The sequence below is a fragment of the Chiloscyllium punctatum genome, chromosome 19 (assembly GCF_047496795.1).
Source record: "Chiloscyllium punctatum isolate Juve2018m chromosome 19, sChiPun1.3, whole genome shotgun sequence".
In the NCBI taxonomy this organism is placed as follows: domain Eukaryota; kingdom Metazoa; phylum Chordata; class Chondrichthyes; order Orectolobiformes; family Hemiscylliidae; genus Chiloscyllium; species Chiloscyllium punctatum.
This window is the reverse complement of record NC_092757.1, coordinates 30,153,948-30,177,352: the sequence shown is the minus strand read 5'-3', so window position 1 is coordinate 30,177,352 and position 23,405 is coordinate 30,153,948. Positions and strand designations below refer to the sequence as shown.

General features: G+C 47.6%; 1 protein-coding gene across 2 annotated transcripts in view; it reads right to left on the bottom strand.

Annotated features, from left to right (window-relative positions):
• Positions 1-4,136: 4,136 nt before the first annotated feature.
• LOC140491262 (beta-1,3-galactosyl-O-glycosyl-glycoprotein beta-1,6-N-acetylglucosaminyltransferase 3-like) overlaps positions 4,137-23,405 on the bottom strand; it is a 31,715-nt gene continuing 12,446 nt past the window's right edge. Inside the window, exons 1-2 of one of the 2 annotated variants that reach the window (XM_072589232.1) lie at positions 19,457-20,185; positions 4,137-5,028 (exon numbers count right to left, since the gene is read on the bottom strand). In XM_072589232.1, coding sequence (XP_072445333.1) covers positions 4,492-5,028; positions 19,457-20,074 — 1,155 coding nt within the window. In that variant the 5' untranslated portion in view covers positions 20,075-20,185 and the 3' untranslated portion in view covers positions 4,137-4,491. Of the gene's footprint in view, positions 5,029-19,456; positions 20,186-23,405 lie in introns of those variants that run through there. The other variant, XR_011963255.1, reaches the window with a different exon arrangement.

Genomic DNA, 23,405 nt, shown 5'->3' with positions numbered 1-23,405 from the left:
GGGAATACGATAGGTGGAAGGAGGTGAGGGTGAGGGTGATAGGCCAGAGAGGGGGTGGGGGCGGAGAGGTCGGGAAGAAGATTGCAGGTCAAGACGGCGGTGCTGAATCCGGGGGTTGGGACTGAGATAAGGTGCGGGGAGGGGAAATGAGGAAGCTGGAGAAATCTACATTCATCCCGTGTGGTTGGAGGGTTCCTGGGCGGAAGATGAGGCGCTGTTCCTCCAGGCGTCGTGTGGCCAGGGTCTGGTGATGGAGGAAGGCCAAGGACCTGCATGTCCTTGGCGGAGTGGGAGGGGGCGTTCAAGTGTTCAGCCACGGGGTGGTTGGTTGGTTGGTGCGGGTGTCCCAGACGTGTTCCCTGAAACGTTCTGCAAGTAGGTGGCCTGTCTCCTCAATGTAGAGGAGACCACATCGGGTGCAGCGGATACAGTAAATGGTGTGTGGAGGTGCAGGTAAATTTGCAACTGATATGGAAGGATCCACTGGGGCCTTGGGGGGAGGTGTGGGTGCAAGTTTTGCACTTCTTGTGGTTGCAGGGGAAGGTGCCGGGAGTGGAGGTTGGGTTGGTGGGGGGGTATGGACCTGACAAGGGAGTCGCGGAGGGAGTGGTCTCTCCGGAACGCTGATAGGGGTGGGGAGGGAAATATATCCCTGGTGGTGGGGTCTGTTTGGAGATGGTGGAAATGATGAAGGATGATACGATGTATCCGGAGGTTGGTGGGGTGGAAGGTGAGGTCCAGTGGGGTTCTGTCCTGGTGGCGATTGGAGGGGCAGGATTCAAGGGCGGTGGTGCGGGAAGTGGAGGAGATGTGGTGGAGAGTATCATCGACTACGTCGGAGGGGAAATTGCGGTCTTTGAAGAAGGAGGCCATTTGGGCTGTTCGGTAGTGGAATTGGTCCTCCTGGGAGCAGATGCGGCGGAGGCGAAGGAATTGGGAATATGGGATGGCGTTTTTACAGGGAGCAGGGTGGGAGGAGGTGTAATCTAGGTAGCTGTGGGATCGGTCAGTTTGTAGTAAATTTCTGTGTTGAGTCAGTCGCCCGAGATAGAAATGGAGAGGTCCAGGAAGGGGAGGGAGGAGTCTGACACGGTCCAGGTAAATTTGAGGTCGGGGTGGTACTAGCTCACCAAGCTGGAAATGACCTTGTTTACTGCCCACCAGCTACTCCTCCATCCTCCAGGGCACACCAAACACTGTGACATTCATGGTACAGTCTCTCTTAACATCGCAATGGTGTCACGAACCCACAGAAAACCCACAGAAAGCAGCGATGAGGGAGGGAGGCAGAGAAGTGAGAGGCAACGAGAGAAAGAGAGAGAGTCACACACAGGAGAGAAATGGGGAGACAGAAGAGGAGAGACAGACACAATATCTATGCTTATGAGGGAGAGAGAGCTGTGAGGGCTCACTGGGCTGAATACATGCCTAAATGATGAAACAAAATTCAGAGACAGATCTATAGTCCTATGACAGTGTGGAGAAGGCATTTCAAACCCATGGCCAAAGGAACAATGAAGGGCACGTAGTTGAGGTGTGTTCTTCCTCTGTACCTAACACCATTCTGTCTCTGTCCTGGGAGTGTTTGATGAGGATGGAGTGGAGGGATCAATCCCAGGATTGTTCCTACCCTGGATGTATACAGATGGCATTACATGTGGCATCACAGTGGCAGCATTTCTCTTTGTATAGCTTCTGCTGTCATTGCCCTGTCAATTTTGGTGGGAGATGGATAAAATGGAGATATCTGAGTCCTTGAAGTATGAAGCAAGCTCCATTAAACAATCCCTGAATGTTAGACTAACACAGGACATTCACACACATAGGTCAGCTTCCGTCATTTGTACAGAAACCACCCTGAACCCCTTGATTAGATTCCAGTCTGAAACTCACTCCCGCATATCTGGTATTCTTTATACAAACCACCCCGAGACCCTCAATTAGATGTGGACATTATTACAGTGTTCTGATTTCTGTTCATTAAACAGCCATAATCATTCTCACTCAGTCCCATTTAGTTCCCATTTCTACAAGTAGATTCTATCTCATTTGTTTTCTTTTTGACTGTTTTCATTTCTATCTGCATCCAAATGATATCCAGTGTCACTATTTCTGGTGTTAGTGTCTATAGTTAAAACATCTGACATCGCAATGTCCAGCATTACACTGTCCAGGGTCACAGTCTGATCTCACAGTATCTAGTGATAGTGTCCAGAGTTACAGTGTTGTAACCGGAGTGACAGTGGAGTGTCTGGACTGACAGTGTCATACAGGGAGTGACAATGTCCCAAGTTATTGTGCCCGGAGGTACGGTGTCCGGAGTGACTGTCACTCCCTGTATGACACTGTCAGTCCAGACACCGTACCTCCGAGCACAATAACTCTGGACATTGTCACTCCCTGTATGACACTGTCAGTCCAGACACCGTACCTCCGAGCACAATAACTCTGGACATTGTCACTCCCTGTATGACACTATGTCCAGAGTTATTGTGCCCGGAGGTGCGGTGTCCGGAGTGACACAGGAAAATGAAGCTGAACCAAAACCAACCTCCCAATCACTGGATTTGCAACACAGTGACATTCAATGACCCTCAAAATCGTTCAATTGTTCCTTACCAGAATTTACAAATAACAGATCTTGGATATCAAGTTTATAAGTTAATAAATTGTTAATTTCTGTTTATGTCACTTTAGCAGAATACAGATGATCATAAACCCATGCAAACCTCCCCCCCCCCCCCCCCAACCCACCCCCCCACCCCCACCCCCAATTCGCACACCAGCAGACAGTTAAGAGATAAACCTGTTTAAAATTTTAGTTTCAATGATAAATCGAGGCCATCATGAAATCCTTTGATGCTGGGTTGTATTACAGGCACAAGAACTGTATACCATGTTTGAACTTAAAGTCACCAGTCAATGCGAACAAATTCTGAAGACCTGTGGAGACTAATACTCATTCCCGAAGACTCACATTCTCATCTCAGACCTTTTAACAAGTTAACAACTGGGGAAATAACTAGACAAAGTCAAACCAAAAAGAAGACCAGACCAGTCCAGCAACTTCCAAAGAAGCACTTCCTCCAAGCCCAAAATCCAGTCAGAGCGAGGTCACTCATGGTTTTTGCTTTCTTTCTCACCATTCTCTGTGGTTACCTGCCCGGCAGCATTCCTCTTACTGACTGACCCATTCACTATCCATCCAGCTGTCAGTCCCTGAGCAGAACTACATCTCGGTGCTGAAGCGTCTGCTGTGTTCAGAGAGCAGTAATTCACCTGCATTATCTTTCCTGGCCAGATCCTAACAGCAAACATCAGTCTTTTGTCTCTCCACTTTTTTTAAAAAGAAGAACTAGCCACTGTTCAAAGTTCAATTCTCAATTTGGACTCACAGTTCCAAACCAAAATGAGAAAAATAAAAAAAAAGTGATGGTCACAACACTGGTTTTGCAGTGTCCAGCTGTACAGTGCCCACTCGTGCAGTGTTCCAGTAAGGCAGTGCCCACTCGTGCAGTGTTCCAGTAAGGCAGTGCCCACTCGTGCAGTGTTCCAGTAAGGCAGTGCCCACTCGTGCAGTGTTCCAGTAAGGCAGTGCCCACTCGTGCAGTGTTCCAGTAATGCAGTGCCCACTCGTGCAGTGTTCCAGTAATGCAGTGTCCACTCGTGCACTGTTGAGTATTATTAGTGGATGTGTCCCTGTGAGACTGGGCACAAATAACTCCATTGACCTGTAGCCAACCACTTCAACTCCTCCTCCCACTCCACAATGACACTTCCTGCACCACCAAATCCAAGCTATCTGACAACTGGAGGAAGAACACCTCATCTTCTGCCTTGGGACCCTCAACCACATGGCATCAACATTAACGACACTAGTTTCCAAATCTCTCCTCTTCCCGCACCTCATCCCAGATCCAACCCTCTAAATCTGCTCTCTCCTCTTGACCTGTCCATCTTCCTTCCTAACTATATGTTCGACCTTCCCCACCGACCAATCACAATCACCCCCCCCCCCGCCCCCCCAACACCGATGGATTTACCGAGCACCTTCCCAGCTACCTTCCCCAAAAGCCCCACCCTCCCTCTATTTATCTCAACCCCCTTATTCCCCCACATTCCTGATGAAGGGCTTATACCTGAAATATCGGTTCTCCTGCTCCTCGGATGCTGCCTGACCTGCCATGCTTTTCCAGCACCATACATTTTGACTCTCACAGTAACTAATGTTACAGTGCTAAGTCTCACAGTGCCCAGTGTTACAGTGGATAGTATTAAGGTATCCAATCTCGACAGTGCACAACACTACAGTGCCCAGCCTCTCACTGTCTAGTGTTACAATGGCCATGTTACAGCATGCAGTCTCACTGTGCCTGGCCTCCACAGCACCCAGTGTTATAGTATACAATCTCACAGTGCCCAGTTTCACAGTGCCCAGTCTCTTAGTGTTTCCGATGTCTCACCCACCACCCCTACCACCATTACTGAGGTTTACTCTGTCCCAACCTCCAACCCAGCCCCAATTTTACCAAGTGTCCTGTTTCGGAGATATTCCTCCATGCACTGTACTGCTGTGTTGTCCATATTGGGGTCAAACTTATTTGCAAAGAAACATCTCTGACGGACCACCCACTGTAGATCTCCTGCCCCGTACACACAAACCAAGTGGCGATACCTTCCCGTGCAGGGAGGGTATAGGGCACCCCTCGCAACGTCACCAGCCTCAAAGGACCACTTTACTGCCCGGCCAAGTGTCCTGGTGGCTCCTTGGGTGTACGGGATGGAGCCGGGTACATTGGGCATTCTGTGCAGGGTAGCCCACACATGCTCGTCCGGGCTGTAGGTGTCCTCCGACCACTTGAGGAAGGCCTGGATCTCGGCACTATCAAACACATGGCTGACAAACTCTCTGGAGGCCATGAAGTAGGCGCTGCCCACGAAGATGGAGGTGCTGATGTTCGGCTGGTCTTTCAGTTGCGCCGTCAGGACGACTTGGTCGAGGGTATCATGGTGGTATTGCCAACGTTTCTAAAAGGCAGGCACAAGAGAGAGTGAGAGAGACGAGAAAGCAGAAATGATAGCTTTTCAACTTTGCCTATGGCTTTTTCCCTCCCCAACTCCTTTGCACTCTTCTTGCCCCCAGCTCCGGCAAGATCCATGCACACTCCTTCTCTCAGTTACTCACCTTACAGTGGAGAACAAGGCCATTCAGCCCCTCAGGCTTTTCTCACTCCTATTGCCTAGTGCCAGTCACCTGCCTACTTCCCCAAATCCCTGCCTCCCAAACCATCTCCCAATGCTCATTCGCTGAGCAAACATAAAACTCATCCTCAAACTCTCCCAGTGGATCTGGCTCCAAAAATACACTTCAAGCTGTGCCCTCTGGTCATAAAGGTTGAGAGCACCAGAAAAATAGATCCTTCAGCCCATCGTATCTGTGCTGGCAAAACAGGCTCCTTGCTACTCCAGTCTCATTTTCCAGCACTTGGAACATTGCCTTTCATGCCTCACCAGTGCAATGGAGACACTTTCCTGTGGTCATCAACTCCTGGAGTGGGACTTGAACACAGAGCTTTTGCCTTCGAGAGAAGGACATGGTGTGCAGGGATATAGTTCTTTGAAAGTTGCATTGCAGATAGACAGGGTGGTGAAGTAGGTGTTTGATACCTTTACTTTCATTGGTCCGTGCATTGAGTATACGAGTTGGGATGTAATGTTGCAGCTGTAACAGAGATGGATAGAGCTCTGAAAGATAGTGGAATCAAGGGTTATGGGGATAAGGCAGGAACAGGATACTGATTGTGGATGATTAGCCATGATCATAATGAATGGTGGTGCTACTCCTGCACCTATTGTCTATAAGTAGGAGTATCTTTGACTATCTCTGATATGCATTTGCCATTACCAAGTGTGATCTATTGTCTGTAGAAGACATTGGTGAGGCCACTTTTAAAATACTGCATACAATTCTGGTCACCCTTCGAAAGAAAGGATGTTGTTAAACTTGAGAGGGTGCAGAAGAGATTTACCAGGATGTTGCCGAGATTGGAGGGTTTGAGCTACAGTAAGAGGTTGAATAGGCTGGGGCTATTTTCCCTGGAGTGTTGGATGCTGAGGGGTATCCTTACAGAAGTTCATAAAATCAGGAGGAGCATGGATCCATGTTGAAATGATCAGCCGGATGATAGTACACTTCACACAGCTTCCTTTATCACATACATGCAAGAAGACTCGACCAGCCGGGTCAAAGCCCACCCTTGCCTGGAGAGTCTGAAACAGGCAGTTGCAATCACACTTTTACACACAAATCAGCGTTCCCTTTTCACGAATTACATTTTGATTTCAAGCCTTAGCAACACAACTGATCAATCAGATCCTGATCTATTTACATGACGTTTAGCATTAGATCATTGACCTTAAACTTCTACAACACCTGTTGAGTGTTGTTTCGGTCTTCCTACCTTCTCACTTAGCTGGGGCCAGTTTCAGTAAGCTAGCTAGCTTGCATACGTGCTTGGCTGCACTTTTCTGTTGCTGCTCAGAATTGTTTAGCTGACCTCCTTTTCTGTTCTTGCCCCATTTTGATTCCTTCCACATCGGCTGTATAGCCAAAGGTCTTTTCCCAAGGGTGGGGGAGTCCAAAACTAGAAGCATAGGTTTAAGGTGAGTGGGGAAAGACCTGAGGGTCTTTCACGCAGTGGATGACGTGTGCCTGGAATGAGCTACCAAGAGGTGGTGGAGGCGGCTGGTACAATGACAATATTTAAAAGGCATCTAGATGTGGACATGAATAGGAATAGGTGAGAGAGATATGTGCCAAAGGCTGGCAAATGGGACTAGGTCAGATTGGGATGACTGGTCAGCGCAGACAGGTTGAACATAGAACATAGAACAATACAGCACATAACAGGCCCTTCGGCCCACGATGTTGTGCTGAACACTTGTCCTAGCTTAAACACCTATCTATGTACTTATCCAATTGCCGCTTAAAGGTCACCAATGATTCTGACTCTGCCACTCCCACAGGCAGTGCATCCCATGCCCCCACCACTCTCTGGGTAAAGAACCTACCCCTGACATCCCCCCTATATCTTCCACCCTTCACCTGAACTGAAGGGTCTGTTCCATACTGCATGATGCTATGACTCCATGCTCTCTGGTTATTGAGGTTTAGAGCATCAAAATAATAAGTTGCCCTTCAGCCCATCGTGTCTGCACTGGTCAAAAAGACAAGCTCTGAGCTGTTCTCATCACATTTTGCAGCACTTGGCCCATGCTCTTGAGTGTCTCACAACAGCAATGAAGACACCTTCCTATGGCCATCAGCTCCTGGAGTAGGACTTGAATCCAAAGCTCCTCCCTCAGAGTGAAGGACACCACACATTAGATTCTCTACAGTATGGAAACAGGCCATTTGGCCCAACAAGTCCACACCAATCCTGTGAAGAGCAACCCATCCATACCCATTACCCTACCCGATATTTACCCCTGACGAATGCACCCGAACACTATGGGCAATTTAGCACGACAAATCTACCTGGCCTGCACATCTTTGTGGATTGTGGCAGGAAACCAGAGCATCTGGAGGAAACCCACGCAGACATGGGGAGAATGTGCAAACTCCACACAGACAGTCGCCCAAGGCTGGAATCGAACCCAGGTCTTTGGCGCTGTGAGGCAACAGTGCTAACCACTGAGCCACCGTGCCACCCCTTCCGCAAGACACAAGACACTTTATTTACATTGTATCAAAAGATATCTTTTATCCTCGGTCCTTGTGGCATCATGCATGGGAGATATGGATCCTTGGTTACCAAGGGGAGGATAGATTATCGATGGTATGCAGGAATGTGGATGGTGGAACAGGATCAAAAGGGCCAATGGCCTACTCTTGTTCCTTGTATGTATGGGAGCTGATTTTCTTTTATACAACTTACATCGGAACTTGCCATCATCTCATACAAATGTAGTTTAGGCTTAATTTGCATTTCAATTCCTCAGATCTCCCTACTATGCCTCTAACCCAAAATCTTACGTCTGCATTCCATTGCACTTGTACAATCGGTAAACAGTGAAGTATATTTCCTTGTCTTAATTACCGAGTGCTCACCCATTGAATAAACCTCACTCCAATCTCCTTTATTCCAATGGGAGCATCGTTGACCTTTCCAACTGAGCCATCCAACTTAAACCCTGGCACCATTCTGCGAAATCTCCTCCCTATCCTGAGGGTCCTCACATCATTTTATAGTCACCGGAAATGACCACAACAATCCAACTGGGGCTAAACCAATTCGACATGCAGCATAACTCAACCATTTATTGGCATCAATGCCTCTATTTATGAAGCCTTCTGCTTTTCTACCCTCTTATGGCCTCCCCCATCTTCTAATGTTGATGAATGTTTATCGCCAGATCCCTCTAATCCTGCGCACTCTTTACGATTGTGCCATTACATTTCTATTACCTTCTCCCAAAACATATCACCTTACACTCTTCTGTATTCACCTCTGACTGGATGCTGTCTGTTCATTGTGGTGACTCTGAACAATTCACATCATCCTCACCATTTGCTAATCCTCCAGGTTTATCATTGTCCCGAATATGGGCATTTTGCCACATACTGCAAGATTGATATCACTGACATATTGAATAAAAGCAGTCGTCTATTTAGGGCTGAGATGCGGAAACATTTCTTAACTTAGGATAGTGAAGTTATGGAATTCTGTACCACAGAAAGCTGTGGAGTTTGAGTCATTGAATATATCCAAGAATGCGATTAACAAATATTTAGGTTTCAAAAGCATCAAAGGCATGGGGAGAAAGTGGTAGTATGGCATTGAGATTGAGCATTAGCCATGATCATATAGTATGGTGGGCCTCATGGAGGGCCAAATCATCTTCTCCTGCTCCGGGTCTTGATGTTTATATGTCCCAGCTCTGTGGATCATTCCCATCTCCCAACCACCCATCCAAAACAAGATCCATGAATCAGGGCTTGTGTTGTCAATTTTGTTGTCCAGCCGTTTTTATCTAGTATCTAGTGAAACACTTCATTGAATCCAGTTCAGACAACATTCTCTGCATTCGAATTCTCAGCTACTTCATCAATGCATGATGCGATGTTAGAGACTTACCTTTTGAAAACCTGCATTGGCTTCGCTTCATTAATTTGATCTAAGGCAGGTTGGTGCGAATTGCAGCCATAACTGCCAGCATCAATGTCAAGTGCATGATACAAAGTAAACTTGGATCCATGCGGTGTGAGCCTCGGAGACCCAGGTTTAAGTCGCTTTTGCTCCAGAGTTGTGCGATAACATCTTTGAACAGTTTCATCAGTAAATGTAAGACCATTAACAAGTCGGGACAGGAGTCGGCCATTTGGTCCCTCAAGCCAGCTTCACTAGGATCGTGGCTGATTCAACATTCCTCAAGTCCATGTTCTTGCCCTATCCCCATAACGCTTAATTCCCCAAATGAGCAAGAATCTATCCATCTGAACCTTAAATATATGCAAGGACAGCTGTCTGTGGCAAGGAATTCCAAAGATTCACAACCTTCTGAGAGAGGAAATTCCACCTCATCTCAGTCTTAAACTGGTGCCCCTTTATTCTGAGACAGTACCCCCCCTGGTCCTGGACTCTCCCATGAGGAGAAACATCCTTTCAGCATTTATCCTGTCAAGCCCCTTAATCCTGTCCATTTCAATGAGGTCACCTCTCATTCTTCTAAACTCCAGTGAGTAGAATCCTGTTTAGCCTTTTGTTTTTAAGACAATCCCTCCATAATGGGGGCCATCCCACTGAACATTCTCTTAACTTCCTCCAATGAAACAACATGTTTTCTTAAATAAGGTGACCAGAAGTGCTCGCAGTGCTCCGGATGTACTCCCACAAGCACCTTGCACAGTTGCAGTAAGACTTCCTGACTTTTATACTCCAACCACCCCCCCCCCCCCCCCTTCAAGTAAGGGCAAACATTCCACTTCAGTTCTGAAGAAAGGTCACCAGACTCAAAACATTGACTCTGTTTTCTCTCCACAAATGCTACCCGACCTGCTGAGTCTCCCCAGAAATTTCTGTTTTCATCCAATATTCCATTAGTCTTCCCAATTACCTGCTGCCCCCGTGTGCGAGCTTTCCATGTTTCATTCACTAGTTCCCCCAAGTCCCTTTGTATTGCAACTTTCTGAAGCTTTCTCCATTTAAATAATATTCTATTCTTTTGATTTCCCTTCCAGATGAACAACTTCACATTTTCCCACATTGCACTCCATTTGCCAACATTTTTGCCAACTTAACCTATCAATATCTGACTGTAAAGCACATAAGACAACATTTTTTACTGTAACTCGATTATATATGACAGTAATACATCAGCAAGGTTTGAGAAGGTTTGTAGCTCAGGTTGAGGTTCTAGATGTAGATTTGTTCGCTGAGTTGGAAGGTTCACTGAAGATGTTGCCTAGTATGGTGACAAACATCTGAAAATGAACCTTCCAGCTCAACGAGCAAACCTACATCCAGAGTAATATTTCAAGTCAACCTCCGCGTACAACGGGATCTTGATCAGATGGGCTAATAGGCCGAGGACTGCCAGATGGAGTTTAATGTCGAGAAATGTGAGGTGCTCCATTTTGGAAAGGCAAATCAGGGCAGGAATAATACACTTCATGGTAAAGTCTGGGGAGTGACGATGAAGCAAGAGATCTTGGAATGCTGATTCATAGTTTCTTGAAAATGGAGTCGCAGATAAACAGGGTAGTGAAGAAGTCGTTTGCTATGCTTGCCATTATTGGTCAGTGCATTATGTGTAGGAGTTGGGAGGTCATGCTGTGGCTGAACAGGACATTGGTTTGGCAACTTCTGGAATACAGCATGCAATTCTGGTCTCCCTGCTATAGGAAGGATGTTGTGAAACTTGAAAAGGTTCAGAAAAGATTTACAAGGATGTTGCCAGAGTTGAGTGAGGAAATGCAGGAGATTGGTACTAAATGTGGAATAATTACAGACACAATGGGCTGAATGGCATCCTTCCGCAAGAATTCTTTAATTCTGTGACTGGTGCAGAGGGAGATTAACTTCAAGGTTCATGTTATCAGGAGGACCCTTTCCTTAGCTGAGTGGTCAGAAAACTCCCTACTCTTTATTTGAACTAAGGTATAACCTGTCTCCACCAATATCATAGCAAAAGTCAGCCATTCGTCCCTTCAAGTCTGCTCCACCATTCAAGAAGATCACTGCTCTTCTGGTTGCAATTTCAATTCCACATTTCTATTGGTTGCCCCGGGGTCCTTATCTTTTTTTAAAAAAAGGTCACCTTGCTCACCCTTTCATAACTTCATCAACTCAGCCTTCACAACTTTGTACAGAAGAGATTTACACAGTGCAACAGCCGTCTCAGGGGAAAATAATTCTGCAAGGCATTGGTGAGTTCACTTTTGGAGTATTGGGTAAATAATGTGATCGACCTGCTGTTGGAAGGGTGTTGTTAAACTGCAAAGGATGCAGAATAGATTTACAAAGATGTTGCCAGGACTGCAGGGTTTTAGTTATAAGGAGAGGCTAGATAGGCTAGGACTTTTCTCACTGGAGTATCGGAGGGTGAAGGGTGATCATATCGCGGTTTATAAAATTGTGGGGGAAATCAATAAAAGTGAATAGCCCTGGGATAGGGGAGTCCAAACCCAGAGGGCATAGGTTTAAGGTGAGACCTGAGGGTGGTGCAAATACAGAGCAAGTTGCCAAAAAGAATTGTTGTAGTGGGTACAATCACAAGATTTAACAGACCACATAAATAGGACAAGTTTAGGGGGATATGGACCAAACACAGGATAATGGGACTAGTTCCAATTAGGATACCTGCTTGGCATGGATGAGTTGGACAAAAGGGTATGTTTCGGTGCTGTAGGACTCTGACGATATCTTATTGTACAGAACATCTTGTCAAACCTACAAGAGAAAGCAATGTCCCATCAACCACCTTATCATGTCCCCTCAGAGAAATTTATACATTTCAAAAAGATCTCTCAGATTTCCAAACATAAATGTATAAAAGCCAATTTGTTCAACCTTCCTTCATAAGATAAACCCTTCATTCCCAGGAAAAAGGCAGGTGAAACTTGCTGTCAATGTAATTATTTTATGTTTTAAATGAGAGAAAAATGTACAGACTGATTCTGATGTGGTCTCATCAAGGCACTCTCTCCACCCCTCAGGCCTGGAAATGGACACTACATTTTGAAGAAAAATGTCTGTGCTAATGGACTCTGGACTAGAAAGGACTCTGTTTGTTGGTAATTAACTGTCATCTGGTTTGTTGGGTTTATCACCTGCACTGTCTTGCATGTCCCTGGGTCTGGCAGGTCTTACCGTGAGCTGGGAGGCTCATGGGTCGTCCTGAAAGCTGTCACCCCGAGAGCCTCCCACTCAAATATGAAAAGACAGCAACAATGACATTTATGCATAAGACAATCCTGTTACATTAAAAAGTGCAGATAATACAGACCCAGCAAGACCCCGTCCCTCTCACCTTCCGACCACTCTAAGGCAGCCCGCCCCTACGTGCCTTCCGGCTCTCAGTCCGCCCTGACACACCTTTCGACCACCTCTAGGACTGCCCGCCCCAGTACCCACCTGGGGTGAGTGGGTAGGCCATCCTGTGAACCTGAAGGTTGGTAGGCCACCTTATGACAGTCTCCCGAGAGCTAGATGGTGGGTAGACCGTTCTGAGCACTGTCATCCTGAAAAGGGGTAATCGGGACGGGCTGTCCTCGAGGTGGTCGAAAGCTGTGTCAGAGCAGCCGAGAGCCAGAAAGCGCGTAGGGACGGGCTGAGATCCAGAAGGCTTGTGGGCTGCCCTGCACACTGTCGACCCAGGGAAGGGGACAGGCTGTCCTAGAGGTGGCCGAAAAGTGTGCCAGGATAGCCACTGGCCAGATGGCGCATCGGGGTGGGTGAGAGCCCAATGGTATGTAGGGGCAGACCGAGAGCTAGAAGGTTGGCAGCCGTCCTCAGCGTTGTCACCCAGGTGGGTACTGGGGCGGGCAGTCCTAGAGGTGGTCGAAAGGTGTGTCAGGGCGGACTGAGAGCCGGAAGGCACGTAGGGGCGGGCTGCCTTAGAGTGGTCGGAAGGTGAGAGGGACGGGGTCTTGCTGGGTCTGTATTATCTGCACTTTTTAATGTAACAGGATTGTCTTATGCATAAATATCATTGTTGCTGTCTTTTCATATTTGAAACTGGGATTTATGGTTTGTCCTCAATTCCCTGTGAACTGGTTGAACGGTAGGGTTTGGGGCCGAGATTTGCTGCTCCTCTCCCTTGCAAAATTTCTGTTGTATACAGCTGTAAATGTTAACTGTTGTGCTGTAACCTCTTTTTTGTACTTGTTTAATAAAATAAAACAAAAACAGGGGAATGCTCCTCTCCCTTGTAAAATTGCTGCCTCTTGTGTACAGTTGTAAATGTTAACTGTTTTTATAAACTGTTTCATAAAATTTATAAACAGGAGATTCAGAGGTCTTCTCGATTTAGGGGACTGACTCTGTGCTGGCTGGGTCACAGTGTGTTACTGTTGGTTTCTGCTTGTTTTTTGTGTGGGGGATACCTGATTCCTGAACTAGCTGAATTATTTAGCCAGCTTGTTAACTGGTCTTCCTTTAGTGAGGACTGATTGTTAAACTCCTGATGCACATAATGTGTCTCAGGTGTAACTCAGTTCTCATTAGGGGATTGTTGTTTCACTGGCTGGTTACAGTCTGTGTGTTACTCTTTTCTTCACTTTTGAGAAAAGGACAATGTTAATTTTGTGGTAGGGCTTAGCCCTTGGACTCTAGTTTTCTTTGTTTTTTTGTATGTGTCCTCACTGTTTGGACTGAGCCCTTGTGGAAGACATACATTTTATCAGAGGAGCTGTTCCTGTGGGGAGGCCTAGCCCTGAGACTGGGCCTCTGAAGGTTGAACACCTGTGTGTGTGCTGGGAGATGAGCACTTGCTGTATCCTGGAGTTTGGGAGAAGACCTTTCCTTCAGGAGTGGACCAAAACCCCTGTGAGGTTAACTACCTTTACAATGTACTGTGTTCCTGTGAGTGGGCCTGGCTCTCCAAGGATGTGCCAGGACTCCATGGAGACTGAACATCTATGTGCTCTGGGGTGTGCATTTGCTGCCTTTGGGAGTGGACTCTGCCCTTGGTTGTAGACCCTGTTTTTAGCAGTGGTCTCTATTTCTGACAACACATGTCGTAAACTGGAATGGACTCTGTTCCTGAGAACTCTTTTTTTTTTGAAGACTCAATATTTGGACTCTGTTTTTTCACAATTAACTCTATCGTGTTTCTTGTTGGGCTTATCACCTGCACTGTCTTGTGTGTCCCTGGGTCTGCAGGCCTTACTGTGAGCTGGGACATTCATGGGTGGTCCTGAAAGCTGTCACCCCTGAGAACCAAAGAGTGGGTAGGCCACCCTGATGCCTGTTGCCCCTAAAGCCAGTAGGTGGGTAGGCCATTCTGAGCGCTGTCGTCCTGAGAAGGGGTAATCTGGATGGGCTGTCCTACAAGTGGTCGAAAGGTGTGTCAGGGCGGACCGAGGCCCGGAAGGTGCGTACGGGCAGGCTGCCTTAGAGCTTCCAGAAGGTGGGAGGGATTTTGGGGGGGGGGGGGGGAGGCTTGCTGGTTTTTTTGGGGGTCTGTATTGTATGCTCTGTTTCTTACACAATTGGACTGTCTTATATGTATGAATGTCATTGTTACTGTTTGTAATGATTGAAACTGGGATTTGAGGTTTGTTCTCATTTCCCTGAAAACTGGTTGAAGGTCAGGGTTTGGGGTTGGCTTTGTCATTCCCCTCCCTTGTAAAATTGCTGTTTCTCTGTATATCGCTGTAAATGTAATTGTTTGTATAAACTGTGAATTGTTTAATAAAATATAAATAAACAGGACTGTCTGTTTCCTTTCTTCCTGGTGATGGAATATAAATTGTGAGGAGCAATTACAAATGTCTGCGAAATCACAAAGCTAAATCATGAAAGAGGAAGGGGAGTGTAGGTTAAGCTAGATATGCTTTGTACAAACACCGAGAAGCATCTGTTTCCCGCTTCTGCAAAAACAAAAACCACAATCAAGAGGCCATAAGGCTCAGTGTGGACGAAGAATGAGAGGAAATGTTGCTTTAAAAAGCAAGGAAGCAGATGGCAGTGAAGGAGGATATACGCCAACAATAGACCACAGAGGGACGTAGTGAAATGGCCAAGCAAAACCTGTACTGTTACGCACAAGGCCAGATAAGGCAAGAGATAAACAAGAGGAATGGGTGCTGGGTTTGGAGTAGTGGGAGGAGGGAAAGAGAAATGAATTGAATCAAGGTTTTGTACTGTGTGCCTACCTTGTAGACACCACTCTTGCAAGAGTATATCAGATGATACTGCTGCTGCAGATCTTGTCTTGGACTGAAATTATGAAGTGAGTGGGTTCTATTTCCCACATAAATTAAGATTTACACACTTGTTGTTTTTCACTGCATCTGACACCTACACACATGACTTGGTCACAAGGGAAAAATACGCACGACTGCTGTTGGGTGGTAGTGGAAGAAAAATAAACAGGCATGTCAAGGGATCTGCTCAGAGAGCTGGCTCAGCATATGAAGGACTCTTCAATCCTCTTGAGAGGAGACTGACTTTGAAATAGCCTCAGTGTGTCTTATGTGCTGCTGTTGGTGTCCTCCTCCTGAGGAGTTTATTTTTTTTTTCATAGTTTGTTGTGGTTTCTTTCTGCTTATTTCTTCTGTTAATTTGAAGCTGTGCTCAGCTACTACCACCACTGCTGCTACAGTCTGGGTCTGTGCCTGCTCCTGCTACTGAAGCCTGGACCTCACCTGCGCCTCTGCTGCTGCTGCTGCTGCCTGGGCCTACCTACACCTGGGGACGACTTCGACTGCTACTTCTGAGGCCGCTTCCGAAAAAAAAATAAACAGGACGATCAGATGCTCTGTTCACTCTGAGCTGGCTCTGAGGAAGTTGGATCCGTGTCAAGGGCTCCATGTGTAAACAAAAGGGTGAGTTGGTGACTGGATAATGGCCTCTGTGAAGTTATTCCTGATGTAGAGGTTTCCTGCTCCTCGGATGCTGCCTGACCTGCTGTGCTTTTACAACACTGCTCTAATCTTGACAGTAATCTCCAGCATCTGCAGTACCCACTTACAGTCCTAGAGATGTACAGCACGGAAACAGACCCTTCGGTCCAACCTGTCCACGCCGACCAGATATCCCAACCCAATCTAGTCCCACCTGCCAGCACCCGGCCCATATCCCTCCAAAGCCTTCCTATTCATATACCCATCCAAATGCCTCTTAACTGTTGCAGTTGTACCAGCCTCCACCACATCTTCTGGCAGCTCATTCCATATGCGTACCACACTCCATGAAAATGTTGCCGCTCAGGTCTCTTTTATATCTTTCCCCTCTCACCCGAAACGAATGCCCTCTAGTTCTGGACTCCCCGACCCCAGGGAAAAGACTTTGTCTATTTATCCTATCCATGCCCCCCATAATTTTGTAAACCTCTCTAAGGTCACCCCTCAGCCTCTGACGCTCCAGGGAAAACAGCCTCAGCCTGTTCAGCCTCTCCCTATAGCTCAAATCCTCCAACCCTGGCAACATCCTTGTAAATCATTTTGGAATCCTTTCAAGTTTCACAACATCTCTCCAATAGGAAGGAGACCCAGAATTGCATGCAATATTACAACAGGGCCTATCCAATGTCTTGTACAGCCGCAACATGACCTCGTAACTTCTGTACTCCATACTCTGATCAATAAAGGAGCATATACCAAACGCTGCCTTCACTATCCTATCTACCTGCGACTCCGCTTCAAGGAGCTACGAACTTGCACTCCAAGGTCTCTTTGTTCAGCGACACTCCCAAGGACCTTACCATTAAGTGTATAAGTCCTGCTAAGCTTTGCTTTCCCAAAATGCAGCACCTCACATTTATGTGAATTAAACTCCATCTGCCATGTCTCAGCCCATTGGCCCATCAAGTCCTGATCCTGTTGTAATCTGAGCTAACCCTCTTCGCTGTCCACTACACCTTCAATTTTGGTGTCATCTGCAAACTTACTAACTGTATCTCTTATGCTCGCATCCGAATCATTTATGTAAATGACAAAAAGTAGAGGGCCCAGCACCGATCCTTGTGGCACTTCACTGGTGACAGGCCTCCAGTCTGAAAAACAACCCTCCACCACCCTGTGTCTTCTATCTTTTGAGCCAGTTCTGTATCCAAATGGCTAGTTCTCCCTGTATTCCATGAGATCTAATCTTGCTAATCAGTCTCTCATGGGGAAACTTGTTGAATACCTTACTGAAGTCCATACAGATGACATCTACTGCTCTGCCCTGATCAATCCTCTTTGTTACTTCAAAAAACTCAATCAAGTTTGTGAGACTATTTCAATATCAACCTAAGAACAATCCTTTACATGCTCTGAACTGAACTTACATTCTTCTGTTCACTCTTAACTCTTAAGGGGTAGCCATGAGCACCCACATGGGCCCCATCTATGCCTGCCTCTTCATCCAGCGGTACCATTCCCCACGTTTTCCTCCACTACATTGATGACTGGATTAGCACTACCTCGTATTTGCATGAGGTAGTTGAAAAGTTCATTAGTTCTACCAACACCTTCCAACCTGACCTCAAATTCACCCGGACAATCTCTGACACCTGCTTCCCCTTCCTGGACCTCTCCATCTCTGGCAACCGACTAACCGTGGACATCTACTACAAACCCACCAACTCCCACAGCTACCTGAAATACACCTTCTCACACCCTGCCCCTATAAAAACACTATCCCTTATTTCCCAATTTCTCTGCCTCTGTTCCCAGGAGGACCAATTCCACCACAGAACATCCCAGATGGCGTCCTACCTCAAAAACTACAATTTCCTCTCCCACATGGTTGACAATGCCCCCCAGTGCATCTGCTCCATTTCCTGTACCTTCACCCTTGAACCACACTCCTCCCAACGTGACAGGGACAGAACCCCTTGGTCTTCACCTTCTGCCCCACCAACAGCCGGATACATTGCATTATCCTCCACCACTTCTGCCACTTACAAACAGACCGCACCATTAGGGACATATTTCCCTCTGCACTCCACCTGCATTTCAGAGACCATTCCCTTTGCAATTCCCTTGTCAGATTCACACCCTCTACCAACCCACCCTCCCCTCCTGGCACCTTCCCTGGCCTCTGAAAGAAGTGCAAAACCTGCACCCACACCTCCCCCCCCCCACCTCCCCTCCGTCCAAGCCTCCAAAGGATCCTTCCACATCTGACAGAAATATACTTGTACCTCCACCAATGTCATCTACTGCATCCATTGCACCCAATGTGGTCTCCTCTACACCGGGGAGACAGAACTCTGACTTGTGGATTGTTTCAGCGAACATTTCTGGGACACTCACACCCACCAACCAACCCCACCGCCCCATGGCTGAACACTTTAACTCCCCCTCCCACCAAGGGCATACAGGTTCTGGGCCGCCTCCATCACCAAACCCTTACCAGCTAATGCCTGGATATTCCACCTTGGAACTCTGCAACCAGGTGGATCAATGTCGATTTCACTAGTTTCCTCATTTCCCCACCCCAATTCATCGCAGTCCCAAGCCTCCAACTCAGCACCACCCTCCTGACCGGTCCATCTTGCTTCCCACCTGTCCACTCTACCTTCCACACACACACCCCCTCCCCCACCCCCCAGCATACCTTCATCTATCTATCTCATTCCCAGCTACCTTCCACCCCCAGCCCCACACCCATCCCACTTACCTCTAAGCCCCCTGGTCCACAAGCCTCATTCCTGATGAAGGGCTTATGTCCAAATCAGATCCTGCCTGACCCATTGTGCTTTTCCAGTGCCACACTCTTGTCTCTGATCTCCAGCATCTGTAGTCCTCACTTTCTCCTACACTCTTAACCTACCTACATTCCTGTATACTCGCGTAATCCGTCACTATCCCTCCTTATCCCAGGCCCAGCCCTCTCTCTCTACCCCATCCCTTTCACCTGACCATCTTCCTTTCCACCCATCTTGTCCACCCCACCCACTGTCCAATCACAGCCACCTCCTCCCTACATCCACCAATCACCATCCCATCCACCTTTCCCCAGCCCCACACCCCCATTTATTCTGCAGCCCCTTTCTCTCCCCTGGTTCTGATGAAAGTTTCCGACTTGAAACGTCAATTGCCCTTCTCCTCTGCAGCTCAACTCTCCAACTCCTCTATATTCCTTTGTACATTCTGAACCTCCCTCCATGCAATTGAACACTTTTAACAACTCTGTATCTCTTTGTACAGTCGAGAGGTAAAGGACTGGAGGGGAGAGAGAGAGGGAGGGAGGATGGAAAACACTTGGATGAAGAGAGGCCGAGCAGACAGGAAGGCGGTTACCTTTTTGAACCCTGGTGCAGGATCCGACTCAATCACGTTGGAGCCGTTCAGAGCTCTGAGGCTGCGGACTATCTCCCGGTTGGTCTTCAGGGGGAAGTCTTGGCCACACACATTGATGAAGTACCTCCAGGGGACAGGGCTCTCCAACAGCTCCTTCATGCAGTTGAGATCTGCCTGAACTCTGCTCCATCCAGCATAGGTGACCCACTCCAGCTTGGCTGCGACAAAGACATTGTGGAAACACGAAGCGATGGCCTGAACGGCCGCATGAAATTGACTCGGGGATTTGCGGTCCACGTGGATACAGTAGACATTCTGTGGGGCGTAAATGCTCCGTAGAAGCCTCTCGAACATCTCAATGCTCTGGTGGATGACCATGGAGTAAGCCAAGGGGAGGTGTTCCTCCTCAGGGCTCAGGGGGACAGTGATATACTTGCGGGCCCTCACAAACGATCTGCAATTTCGGGTCATGTTCAGATAATCTCCCTCAGTGACGGCCTGGTGCTTGAGGGAGACACTAATGGAGTTGAGGAGGGCCCTTTCCACCTCCTGCCTGTCCCCCTGGATGATCTGCCAGCAGGTGGAGTTCTCTTCGACCAGCAGGAGGTGTTCCTGCATTGGACTGGCGCCTGGTTTCACCAGCCTGAGGGTCAGCCGGCCCCCTCCTCTCTGGACCAGCAGCCATTGGCACAACAAGACCACACTGAGTACACACAGCGCTGATCTGATGCACGACCAACGGGTACAACGCTGGCTCAACTTGGGCATGGCACTTTCCAGAGGGCAGTGTCTCCAGCCTATAGGCGATAGGCAAACGCAGAATGGATGCTCTCAGTGCTGGGCAGCACTGCCTCCACCAGGCCGTGGGGAAGGAGTGACTGCAATTTGCTGGAGAGGTCGCACCAGCCAGTCCCCTCGTTGTTAGACTCTTGTCTTCCCTTTTCCCCAAGATTCAGCGAATGACTCCGACTTTTACGCCCTCTTCCCCCCGGAACTGCTCTCCCTCTGGAATTCCTCTCCCACTTTAACACCTCTCCCTCTCTCCGTTATCCCTTTGTAACCCCTCTCCCTCTTTAACCCCTCTCCCTTTGTAATCCCTTTCCTCCACTAACTCATCTCTCTCCCTCAGTAACTGCTCTCTCTCGTTCCTCCTCTCTCTGTCCCTCTGTAACTCCTCTCTCTCTTTCTCTGTCCCTCAGTAACTCCTCTCCTCCCTCTCTCGGTAACTCTCTCTCTCTCTCTCTCGGTAACTCCTCTCCCTCTCTCTGTCTCTCTCAGTAACTCCTCCCGCCCTCCTCTGGATGAAACCCAGCCAATGTTCCGTTGTTTCTCTCTCGGAGTCCGGGCTCCTCTCGCTGCTGTCTGCCTGCCTGGCTACAGGCGTTTCCTTCCCCGGTCTCTGCTTCTCTCCGGCCGTTCCTGGATCGGTGTTGCCCGGGTGAAGGAAACGAGAGGATCGCGATGGTGTGCAGTCTGGATCGGAGAACCTACTACCAGAGAGACACAGAGCCAGCCGAGCCCAATAAACCACGCCCCAGCCTGGGCTGAGATGCTCTTTCAGGAAGGAACCTGCCATCGAGCCCACAACAATGTGGGAGGGGTAACCCTTGGATGAAGAGAGAACCAGGAGACGGGAAGTGGTTACCTGTTTGTACTGTGACTCTTAACTGCCCTCTGGGCTATTAGGGATGGCCAATAAACACGGGCCCGGCCAACGGTGCCCCCATCCCATCAATTTATTTGAAAAAAAGTGACAATAGTAAATCAAGTTAAATCAAACTTCACCACCCCTCATCTCTTTCTCTCTCTCTCTTTGATGCGAAATTGGAATTATGGTGATTTGGCCGTTCATAATAAAGATGTGAATCTGAGTACAGCAAGTTGATCTGAATCCAAAAAAAAATTCCCCAGTCGAGAGTGACTCAGAGGTTAGCATTGCTGGAGCACAGTGCCAGGAACCAGAGTTTGATTCCAGCCTTGGGTGGCTGTGTGGAGTTTTGCATGTTGTCTGCTTGGGTACCCTTCGGGTGCTCTGATTTCAAAGATGTTCAAGTTAGGTGGATTGGCCATGCTGAATTGGCCATAATGTCCAGGGATGTGCAGGCTAGGTGGGTTACCATAGCCACACACACACACACAGCAGAACACTCCTGCAGGTTTAGGCAATGCTCAATCTAATGCAACATCCTGGTGGATCTCCTTTGCCCCCCCCCCCAGTACAATCACATCCTTCCTATAATGCGATGACCAGAACTGCACCCAGTATTCCAGTTGTGGTCTCACCAAAATCCTGTAAAGCTCCAACATGACACCTCCCTGCTCATGTATTCAGTGGCTTTGACCCTTCTTAATTCCCTTACCTGCCTATCCTACTGCCTTCATGGATGGCTGGACACACAAACCAGGATCCGTCTAATCTTCTGTGCTTGCCAGGGTCCTCCTATTTAACATGTACTCCCTTGCCATGTTAGTCCTCTGGAAATGCATGTCACAGAAATTTGGGCATTCAGTAGCACAGAATGGAGAACAAAAAATGACTGGCATCAAGAGCTGGCATCTTTTAAACATTGTAACTGTGTCCACATATATTACTTCACCTGGAAGTTCATTCCATCACAAACCACTCTGGGGAAAAAAGAGTTGCTCCTCAATCTTTAAATATTTTTCCTCTGACCTTACAAACATGGCCCTGAGTCTGAACTCCCCCACACGAGGGAAAAGACCCTTGTCATTCACCTTATCAATATCAAAATCTGTCATGATTTTATAAACCTCAACAAGGTCACCCCTCAATTTCCTATGCTGCAGTGAAAAACATGTACAGTTCTGATGTGGATCCTTCAGAGAGGGGACAGAAAATGTTTACCAGGACGTTGCCTGGAATGGGGGATTTTACCTGTGAAGAAAGATTGGATAGACTGGGTTTGTTTTCACTAGAATGCAGGAGATTGAGGGGCGACCTTATAGAAGTTTATAAGATTGTGAATGGCATGGATAGGGTGGAAAGTATGAGGCCTTTGCTCAGGGTGGGAGTGTCAGTTACTCGGGGACACAGGTTCAAGGTGCAGGGGTCAGGGGCGTGTTTAAAAGAGATATGTGAGGCATGTTTATCATGGAAAGGGTGGTGAATTCATGGAACACACTGCCAGAACAGACAATGGAAGCAGACATAATTGTGGCTTTCAAGAAGCATCCAGCAGCAGGCATGAATAGGAAGGGAACAGGGGAATACGGATCCTGTAAGTGAAGACAGTTTTAATATGGAAGGCAAACTGTGTCAGTACAGGCTTGGAGGGTTGAAGGGCCTGTTCCTGTGCTGTAATGTTCTTTGTAAAATGTCCCCAGCCTCTCCAGTCTACTTTTATATCTCAAACCCTGCAACATCCTGATAAATCTTTTCTGAACCGTCTCCAGTTTAATAATATCGTTCCTACAGCAGCATGAGTAGAACAGGACACAGTTTTCCAGAACTGGCCTTACCAACTTCCTGTCCAACCTCAGCACACCATCCCAACTCCAATATTCAGAGGGCTGAACAATGAAGGTCATCACACTCCAGCAGGCATTGTTTCACCCTGACTCCCCTTGTAACTGTCCACATCTCGCTGGGACACTGATGTGAAACATCTTGGCTCTTTGACTGATTCGACCAAGTCTCATTTCCTCTGTTTCTGTGTATCCCTCAGAACAGGAATGTAATGTGCATTCCCATGGCAACATCACAATGACAGACTTGATTATGGATTCACATGAAGTGGGCATCAATGACTGGGACAGCCTTGTTACCCATCCCCCTAATCTCTCCGGCATAAATGATAAGGAACTCTCCTCTTTAACTCCACTGTCCTTGTATTTTAAGAACCCTGACCACAAATGCAAAGTCACATGGGAGAGAGGTCCATGATTCTGTCCCAGAAAAACTGAAGGAAGGATGATTAATTTCAAAATT